At 36.0% G+C, this 10,666-nt stretch overlaps 2 protein-coding genes across 2 annotated transcripts; one reads left to right on the top strand and one right to left on the bottom strand.

Moving 5' to 3' along the window:
• Positions 1-2,671: 2,671 nt before the first annotated feature.
• On the bottom strand, positions 2,672-5,386 carry LOC127795666 (uncharacterized). The gene is made up of 2 exons (XM_052327476.1): positions 4,882-5,386; positions 2,672-3,633 (listed from the first exon to the last, which is right to left on the bottom strand). The coding sequence occupies exons 1-2, from the start codon at positions 5,062-5,064 to the stop codon at positions 3,007-3,009; spliced, it is 810 nt and encodes a 269-aa protein (XP_052183436.1). The 5' UTR covers positions 5,065-5,386; the 3' UTR covers positions 2,672-3,006.
• A 4,164-nt stretch (positions 5,387-9,550) lies between these two features.
• LOC127794716 (L10-interacting MYB domain-containing protein-like) lies at positions 9,551-10,380 on the top strand. Its single transcript, XM_052325964.1, has 2 exons — positions 9,551-9,706; positions 9,790-10,380. Exons 1-2 carry the CDS (start codon positions 9,551-9,553, stop codon positions 10,378-10,380), a joined length of 747 nt encoding a protein of 248 aa, XP_052181924.1.
• The last annotated feature ends 286 nt before the right edge of the window (positions 10,381-10,666 follow it).

Consider the following 10,666-nt stretch of genomic DNA (forward strand, 5'->3'; position numbering starts at 1 on the left):
TGATTCTTGTATCAAGAATTTACTTTGCCGGTCCCAAATCCTTCATAATAAAAAACTTACTAGGTTGTTTCTTCAACTCCACAATCTTGACGAAGTTCTTTCCCACAATCAACATATCATCAATATAGAGCAACAAGATGATAAAATCATGGTTACAGAACTTCTACACAAACACACAATATTCTAAAGTGGTCTTCTTATACCATTGCTCCTCGATAATTGATTTAAACTGCTTATACCATTATTTTGATGCCTATTTTAACTCATAAAGACTTTTCTTCAAACAACACACATAATCCTTTTTTTTGCTCAATGCTTTCTAGTTGTACTATATAAATCTCTTTCTCCAAATCACCATGAAGGAATGCTATTTTTATATCCATTTGATCAACCTTTAAATCAAGACTATCAACCAAACTAAGAACAAAGCAAATGGATGACATCTTCACAAAGAAAAAAATCTCATCAAAATCAACTTCTTTCTTCTGGCTGAATCCTTTAACAACTAGTTTAGCCTTGTACTTGTTGGAATACATGTATGAAGGTGTAGGTAAATTTAAAAATTTTTGCACATTAGAGAAATACAATGAAATATATAAATACACACACCATACGTAGTTTGGATATTTAGCAACACGATATTCCATCATATGAAATACAATAAACAATCATACTTATAGCCCGATGTTAGGATGAGTATAGAAACTATTTCTATATTGAGATTGATTCCACCTCAAGTTGTGGTGGACCTACTGTGTCCATACCTAGCTAGCTACCTAGTACCAATTCATGACCCTTGTCTCGTGCTAGCCCGAGGGCTTTCATTCACTAGCACCTGCATGTCTCACCATGCGTGAATCTCATGCTCGATTAGTTTTATAGAAGCAGTAACAGAAGAAGATAGAAAAGGAATAGAGAACAAAACCCAAGCCAACAAGCCTTTCAATTTCCTTCCCCAATTTTCCCGTTCAATTCATATGCCTCACTACCCCTCACCCCTTCTAATTTGTTGCCATGTGGACCGCACTTAGAAGGGTTGGGGTAGTTGCGAGAGTCGATTGGCAGCTTCAAGGAATCGATTACGATGGCACTCAACTCTCTAAATGGGGAAGTTGACTCTACAGATTGTTTCTAGAAGAAGTAGCCACCCAACCCGCTAACAATTAGCAAACTAGAATCCGACCCATTAACATTAATTAACAAACAACCATTATTAATTATTAATAATGTCCGAGACACAATAGATGCACAGTGCTGATATTAGGTGCTAAATTATATGGTGTATAACTTTCTAGATTTACTGTCCACTAACAAACAGATAGCACCAAAACCCATTTAGTACCAATCGAACACACTTTGACCCATCACAAGAATCTCTCTATATTATGATAACGATCTAAGAGGTTATGGGAAGCGCTTAGCAGTTGTCTAGAACAATACAGAAGGTAATGAAGTTTAACTTCAAGTGAGACTATTATAATTGACAATTATCATGTGCTATAATGTTTTCTTTACTTAACGTCCTGACTGAGAAAGAGAGGCTAAAGCTGAGTCGTCCATGGTTGACTTTATGTCAAGTTCTATGGTTCACATTGAGAATTCAAATACCATTAATATACAGACGAGAAAGCTGAACTGACTTCCAAGTTTCATGGTTCACATTAGGAATTCAGATACTCTTAATAACTTAATACACATGACGAGAGAGCTGAACTGTTATATGCCCCAATATCAGAGTTCTCGGATTAGTGCAACTGATGAGTTGATGACAATGGGAAAGCTTTTAGTCTTCAGTAGGAGTTTTGCTGTGTTTCGGGCCTTTCGGCTTCAGTTTGGTGGGTTTGGGCCTGCTGTGCTTCTTGGCTTTTGTTTTGCTTTGTCCTTGATGGTACCTGGTCTCTGCTTTTATTTTATAAGATTATCACATTCTATCCGAAATTGGTTCCAAGCATATTTTAAATTTTTTTCATAATTTTAAAAATTGTTTTACATTATAAGTCATTTTAAAAGTGATGGCGGTGCTCATTGGCGAAGGCCGCGGCGAAGGTCAGCAGTGATGGCGGCGTACCCTTCCCAACATTTCCCTCCACCATTTCCTCTCCCTCTCTCAACCCTTCATAGCCTTGGCATCGTCAACTTTTATTCTGAAACCAGACTTCCAAATTACGCCAGGAAATTGTCCGATGAAATTCTCAGAGACACGAAGGCTGTTTTGCTTCCAAAATTGTCGGTCTTGACCAAAACTTGTGAGTTGGTCGACGCGCCATCTTAGTCCGTCGACACGAGCAGTTCTGGTAGATGACAGATCAAATCCAATCCAAGCCTCAAGCACTTAATTTAATCAAACCTTCTTAGCTTAGGATCCCTCTTCATAAGCTCTGTTATTTTCCCGCAAATTGCATGGCAAAAAGAAATCCGAATGAACAATAGTGCAAAAGTTGCAACCTTACCCAGAAACTAGTGACCCAATACCAAGACTGTTTGTGTGAAGAAGGTTGTTATTTTCTTCTTCATGTTATGAATGAATTTCTTGTTTTTACAGCTTAAGCTTCAGCTATTAAACAAGCTAGAAGCTCTCAGTTTGGCCTCAAGCACTATATTTTTCTTCAGCTAGATTGATTGGAAAACAGCCAAATAAGAACAAGTTAAGAGTGATAGACACCAAGCTAGAATCATGAAATTTAACATATCTTATTGCCAGAGACTAAGTTCCAGAATAATAGAACGATGTTAATACAGATTGGATTTCAATATATTAATTAAGAATTCAATTTCCATTGATCCCAAGCATAGCAACAAGACAGGGAAACAACACATTATGTAACAAAACTCTGCTCATTCCATTGATGATACATACCAATGCTCTTTCACTAATTCAAGCACAATGATAAAGCGAAAGATCAAACAGGCTCCCCGTTCTTATTAGCCGAAGCCAGTTGGGGTCGATTCCCATTAGCTGAAGCTGGTTGGGGTTGGTCGCTTCGAGGTGAGTTGAGTTTGAGGAACTTATTCATCCCTGTCCATACATCTATTTGGAACTTCTTCATCCCTGTCCATACATCTATTTGCTGGCTGATCTTCAACCACCGATTCAACAAGCGAATGGTGTGAGCTACTAAAAGAAGTGCCATCACACTGCACCAAGATCCACATAATTAGCACCAAGATCCACATTAAGAACTTCTTGAAGGGCCATCCAGTTACCAGAAACAGGATCGTGCTTACTGATGCCACAAATCCGATTGTGTTGGCACGAAGGAACAGTGGATATGAATCTGGGTAGTTAAAAGCCATCACAGCTTCCCCAGCTCTATGGTCGGCTGAATTTTCTTGCCAGAAAACACCAGGAGGGCTCACCCCAGCTTGGAAAGCCATGGTTGCAATGAGCGATGCAACCACCATCGGGGCATCCCGCTTCTTGGACAACCACTCAACCTGATTGACTTCACTAGCTTTCAAGGCATTAGGTTTTCGAAACATTTCCTTGACATTGTCAAATTCTGGTACGTCAGCTTTGATTTCCTCTAGAATGTCCAGAGTTGTGTACCCGCATTCGTTTAACGGGTTAGCTGGCTTTTGTATGTTCTTCCCTTTCAGTTCAGCTTCCACTTTCTTAACTAAGAACTGCATGGCCTGCATAAAACATTAAATATGTAGGCAAATGAGATATGTATTCCCACCATTACATCACATAGAAAGATACTGGCAATAATTGCACTGGATTGAAGTATGGAATTCATCAATAAAGCCGTAACCCTGGAAGAACAGGGTGGTTTTGAAGTCACGAGGCTTGAAAAGGTGAGTTTAAGAATAGGAAATTTTACAAAGAAGAAGGGGGGGGGGGGGGGGGGGGGGGGTAGGAATTCAAGCGTATATAGCAGCAGAAATGAAGGAAATTTACGGGGTTACGCCAACAAAATTAGTTTTGGGAAAGTTTCCCTTTCCGCAAGGTAAGAGGATAAGCAAAGCCGGAATAGTACAAATTGAAAAAGTACTTGACCAATCATCGAGGACATAGCAGCAAGTTAGACGAAAAGAAGAAGGAAAATGCTACTTGTAGAGAAAGGTTTAGAGAAAGTTTTACCGAATTTTTTTTAATTTATTTTTGATTTAATTTTTTATCTTTTAACTTTTTGAATCCCGCCTACTTCACTCCCCTCCTTCTTTCACTCTCTCTCCCACAGTCTCTCAAACCCACCACCACCCCCAGCAGCAGTGCGTACTCTCTCTCCCTCTCCCTCTTTCACTGCTCTCTATCTCTATCTCTCTCTCTCCCCCTCTTTCATTATCTCTCCCACTGTTTCTCAAACCCGCCACCAGTGCACACTCTCTCTCTCTCTCTCTCCCTCTTTCACTGCCCACACGCTCTCGCTCAAACCTACAGCCGCAAAAAGCACCGGCCGTCGCCCCTCCCTCTGTCGCTCGCACCGTTTGGCCCACATCGCCGCGAACAATGCCATCGCCCCCCCGCCAGCCTCTCGCACCGCCTCGCCCCTCCTTCCGCCGCGAGCAACCGTGGCCCCCCAGCCTTCGGTCGTCCAGTCCTCCATCTCTGGCCTTCGGGTCTCTCTCTCTTTCTCTCTCTCTCTCTCTGTGGCGAGTGCGCGACTGCGACGAGATCATGGTGCCTCCACCTCCGGCCGTCCAGTCCCCCACCTCCGGCTCGTTCTCTCTGGCGAGTGCGCCACTACTAGTATATGAAAAATGAGTTCATACAAAATTAAGTAAATCGATTCTTTACTTGTCCCAAATCAAAACTCATCACTCTCGACATTAGCTTTTTACCCACCCAACCAGCTACGAGATAAACAAGTTACTCAAACAAAAATTAACATAAAATCGACGACCAAATTCACATGAAGGGGCAATTAGCAGAAATACCTCAAATTTCTTGTGCTTGACAGCCAGATGAAATATGGTGTTGCCACCACTGTCTTTAGCTTTGAGCAACTCATGATTCCAGTAGGTTTTGTCCTCAAGGAACATAGTCAACACACAGACATCACCCTCCATGGTCGCCAGGTGAAGCAGATTTCTCCCATCGCCGTCGAGAGTCGCGCACATGTCGGGGTTAGCTCTCACTAATTCTCTCACGATCTGGCAATGTCCTTGCGCGGCCGCCAGGTGAAGCGCCGACCACCGCCGCGGGTCCAGTATTCGGGCGAGCCCCTTATTCTTCGCCAACAGCGCCTGAACGAATTCCAACTTCCCCTCGAATGCCGCCACGTGGAGAGGAGTGTGACGAAACAACCTACCTTTATTCGTCGAAGAATCAATGGATCCTTGGCGAGAATTTGATTTAACAGGGCTGTGTCCCCTTGAAGGGCTGCCTCATGGAGACTCTGCTCCATCTTCCCACGCAATTGGCTCTCTTCCATTATTTCTGTTGATGTGATGATGACGAATGTGACTTTTAGACTTTTGTAATAATGTAGAGACATAAAGACTAGAGGGGAGGGGGGGGGGCGTGGTGTTAGGCACAGTTGACTCCATGTTGTGTTATATTAAGCTTTCATTTTTCATAATAACGATTTTTTTTTTGTCTGAACAATAATTAAGTTGCCATTTTTCCCAATTAAGGGTATTTTTGTGAGAGTAGTCCATTTTTTATTTTAAGTTTGCATTTTTAGTTAATAAATGAAAACTAAAAGATAATTCATTTTTTAACTTACAGAGCTGCTAAATTTATCTGACACGATGATGTATAACTTAGTCTTAATTGAGTTAAAAGATAATTCATTTGACACACTTAATGAACAGTAAATTGATGATGATTATTAAATATTAATGTGAGTAAAATATTATTTGAAATTAAAAATACAGACAGGCATTAAGCAAATCTAATTTTAGAAAATATTTTTTAATTTCAAATTCTAATTTTATAACTAAAGATGTCTAAACATTTTATGTTTCAAAAATTGATAGCATTCTTTTTCAAAAATTTAAAAACATCAAAAATAAGGCTGCGTTCTCTTTGCTTTTTAATTTTTAATTTTGAGTTTTGAATTCATTTTTAATTTTTTATTTTGCTAGTCTGTTTTTAGAAAATTAAAAACTCATTCTTTTTGTCATTTTAAAAAACTATTTTTTAAAATAGAAAATTAGAAAATGCGTTCTTTTAAAATTTTGAAAATATTTTTTTAATGATATTTTATTCAATAAATTTGATTATTAAGTAAATTATAAATATTTAATGTTAATATATTATTAAAAATATATATACATTTTAAAGTTAATGAATTTTATAATATTTTTTTCCATTACAATAATAAAATATGAATAAATAAATATGTATTAAGTTTTGAGTTTGTTTTGAATGAAAACACTCAAAACAACTTTTGTTGTTTTGAGTTTTCTTTATAATTTTTTTTTATTTTCAAAAATACATTTTTAAAAACAACAAAGAGAACGCGTTTTTATTACTTTAGAAAATTAAAAGCTAAAAATGACTTGAAAATAGTAAAAAGAACGCAACCTAATGTTTTCTAATTCATAATAGTTGAAAAATTAAAAATTGCTTATATAGAAAAAATGTTTAAAATTTTTGAAGTGTTTAATAATTTTCAGAAATAGCTAATAATTTTATAAAAGGTGTTTATAATTCTCTTATTGTATACAAACTAACTTTATATAGAAATAACAAAATGAAATTAAAAAAAAGCATAAAGCGAACAGTCCACGACCAATATTTTATTAATAATTAATTAATTATTAATAAAATGTAAACTTTCTATACAAGTTTTTAATTTCAGAAGAGGTATCTATGTTTTTCAAAATCAAAAGGTGGTTCTTGAATTTTGCTTAACTTCTAGGGTGTAGGTGTAATTTTTCTAAAAGTTTATACAAGAAAATTTTGATCAAAATAATTTTTTTACTTAAGCTTTGAAAATTTTATAAAATTAAAAACAAAATTATGCTTTCATAAAAATTTTAGTTTTATAAAAAAAATTCTCTAGCAAAGTTCCTAGAAAAATAAAAATAGAAACCAAATATTTCTAGATAGAAAATAATAAAATATTTTATCATAAGTTAATGGCCTCATCCATTTAGATAACATGCCAAATCTATAACATATAATAATATAGATGATGTGGTAGAAGACATAAATCTCACTTCATCTGCTGTTACTTTCAATAAAGATTGAAATAAATAAAATTTCAATCAAGTTATTGAAAAATTTGTGAATACACAGTTTTGAATTTGAAAAAAAAAATGAAAAAAATGCCAATGTTCTTCTTTGTTCTAAAAAAAAAAAGAGTTGCCCTTTTCAATATTGTTAAGAAAATCGAGTCAGGCTATTTAATTCAATTAAGAAAATCGATTGGTCTTCTTCAATAATGGCGAAAATCACAAGAAGTGAAGGCTGCGTTCTCTTTGTCGTTTTCAAGCCATTTTCAGTTTTCGATTTTCAAAAATAATGAAAACGCGTTCTCTTTGCCATTTTTAAAAATGCATTTTTGAAAACATAAAAAAAAATTACAAAGAAAACCCAAAACAATATTTTGTTGTTTTGGATGTTTTCATCCAAAACAAAACCCAAAATCAAAACACGGAAAACGAATGTTGTTTTCCGTGTTTTGATATTATCTTCCTCTCTTCCTTCACTCTTCTTCTCTTCCTCTTTGTGAACCATCACCGGTGCCACTGTGCTTCCTTCATTCTCTTCCTTTCTTCAAGCTAGATCTGCTACCATCGCTACATTTTCTTCCTCTCTTCAAGGCCATCACCGCCGTCGGCCAGATCTACTGCTATCGCTTCTTCTTTTCCTCTCTTCAAGACCAGATCTCTCACCTCCGATTGTAAGTCTTTTAGTCTGATCAGCAACTAGTTTCGACACAAATCCATGATATATACGTATGTATGCACGATTTGTATCTGGCTAGAGGTTTTAGCTTAGATCTTTGGCTGTTGGATATTCGCGATTTGTATCTTTTGTGCGATTTTTTGGTTCTGATCATTGGATCTTTGGATATTTGCGACATGTATCTTATTCGCGATTTTTCAGTTTTGATCGTGGCCTGGCTGTTTTGGGTTTTGCTTTGTTTTTCTTGAGAAAGATGAACCCTTGGATTGATTTTTCAGATCTTTGTTTTGCTCTGTTACATTGCATTGCAGCGTATTGTACTCTTTGGATTGCAGCGTATAGTTAAAAATTATGTTTGTTGTAACTGCTGATTTTCTACTGTGGTGTTGTTTTACTGTTATAGGAATTGTGGTGTTGCTTTACTGTTACGGGAATTCGGTTGTTGTTGTTGTTGTTCTGTTCAGCTACTTGATTTTGGATCAATTTGTCCTTCCTATCATTTGACAAAAGATGAGAATTTACAGGTCTTTCTTTTATAATATTTTTTATGACTTTGGCTGCTTTGTTTCATTGTCTCGCATTGTTTTAATTGTGGGAGGATGTTGATTATGTGGGATTTTGATGATGGGTTGACCATACTTTTGATAGGTTGGGCATTTTACTTTTGAATATATATATTTTGATGATGGTTGCACCATGCATAGGCTTCAACTGTTAAAATATATATATTTTGTTAGACTTAGATTTGGAAAATTATATGAGAGTGCATACGTTCTTACCACACTTTCAGAGCTTCAAAAGCATCAATATATGTGCTTTTTCTGACCTATTCTACCACTATATATATATTGTGCAGAAATAACTAGATAAAAATACTTTCAATATAATTCAAACCAAAATGAATAAATAATACTGTAGCCTGTAGGTCATAATCCTGTCGTGGGGTTCAACAGGATATTGTTGTATCTTTCATTATTTTGTTGTGGACTGTTTCTCTCAAATGGCTCATACTATGCAACTGAGCCCCATGGGGCTATCTTTTCTCCTTTACTTTTTATCCAAGATGACAAAAGTTGTGTATTTCTTTTGAAAAAGATTGCACATTTATTTGAAAAAATTGCCTAATCCACCAAAAGAAAGCAACAGATTAGCGAAAGGTCCCATGTGTGGAATAAGAATGATATCTCTTATTCCACTATCAAAGAGATACTTACTATGCAATTAACTTCATCTTCCAAGTTGTTGAATTAACTTCATCTTCCATTGTGATTTAATTTTCTTCATGTCATGGTCTTGGCATTACTTACTGTAGTGGGCAAATTATTTGCATTGCTGGTACCACTTTACCTCTCTGTCTAGCTACTAGCTTATTTAATTCTAATTCTTTCTACTAATCTAAATAGGTTTTGTTTATTCTTGATTGATTCCTTCATTCTTTTATCCATTTGTATTATATAGAGAGATTTTTTCCTTAGTAGTGGTATGGCCTAGTAGTAGAATCGGACGACCTCATATGATGACATTAGTACCAAAAATATTTCCATCACGTTTATTAGAAAAATAATCGCATTTAGGCATGCATGCATCTTCTTCTCAATCCTTAGATTACAACAAACAAACAAAATAATTTGAGTCAAGGATTATCATGTCTAAATCAAAGGCATCTCTAATCCAAAATTGCAATGCTCTACATTCACGAAAGACGAATGGGGCAAGATCAATCAAGACATGATTGGTCTCACAAAAATGGATTATGGGATAGATAGACTGAAGGGTAAGTGGAACCGTTTACGTAAAGTGCATCGCTTGTTCGCTGAACTGGTAGGGCATACAGGTGTTACATGGGATCCAAATACCAACAAAGTTGATGCTGCAGAGGAAGTTTGGCAACATTTTTTTACGGTATTTTCACCATTTTTTATTTGTGACATTATATTCTTTTACTATATACAGCTTATTAATATGGCTTATTTTCATGAATGTAGATAAACAAGGCTAAGTACAAAATATTCAAGAAGGAAGGATGTAAGCATTATGCAATTCTTGGAGAGATATTTGGCGGGACTACAGCCACCGGAGGTTTAGGCAATGCTTCCACTCAACTTCCTCCAACATCAGAGGAAGAAAGGCAGATAGAAGATGATTTTCTGAACAGGGGAGTGCATGTACGTGCACAACAAAATGATGATGAATATGATGAAGTTACAAGTATTCGTCATGACAAACGACGACGCAAGGAATCCAAGACCAATAAAAGTGAAAAACTTGAGGCTTGTATAGCTCAGTGGTCATCTACAGTAAGTATGAGAAGTGAAGAAACTGAACTTAGGATGCTTTACCTGAAAGAAAAGCTTGCACACATGCAAGGAAAATCGTCTATTCAATCTAGCAATTCTGAAGCCACTAGTCCAGATCCGTATTCAACAAAGGTTTTCCTAGACATCTTAAATAGTATGGAAGGAGTGTCTAATGAAGATTATATGAAAGCAATGAAGGCTTTTAAGGATTCAGATTTTAGGATGTCATTTGTGGAGATGCCAGAAATTAGGAGAGGACCTATCTTGAATCTTCTTTGATTTGTTTGATATTTTGGTTTGTTGCGTGTTTTCTATTAGCTTGGACTATTGTGTTCTTTTAGTACTTTGATGTTATATTTCTAAACAGATGCTTGCTTGTTTTATTTTAATCGATGTGTTGAGTTTTCATAAATAATGTTGTTTGAGTAGTATATTAAATGATAATTGATGTAGATAATGATGTGGATTAAAAATATATTTGTGCAGAAGGATGTCTACTGAATCAAGTTGGGTTCAAAATTCGACTAATGAAGATTTGAGTGATGATGATTTTTTTATTTACAGA

Source organism: Diospyros lotus, chromosome 2 (assembly GCF_014633365.1).
Source record: "Diospyros lotus cultivar Yz01 chromosome 2, ASM1463336v1, whole genome shotgun sequence".
Taxonomy (NCBI): domain Eukaryota; kingdom Viridiplantae; phylum Streptophyta; class Magnoliopsida; order Ericales; family Ebenaceae; genus Diospyros; species Diospyros lotus.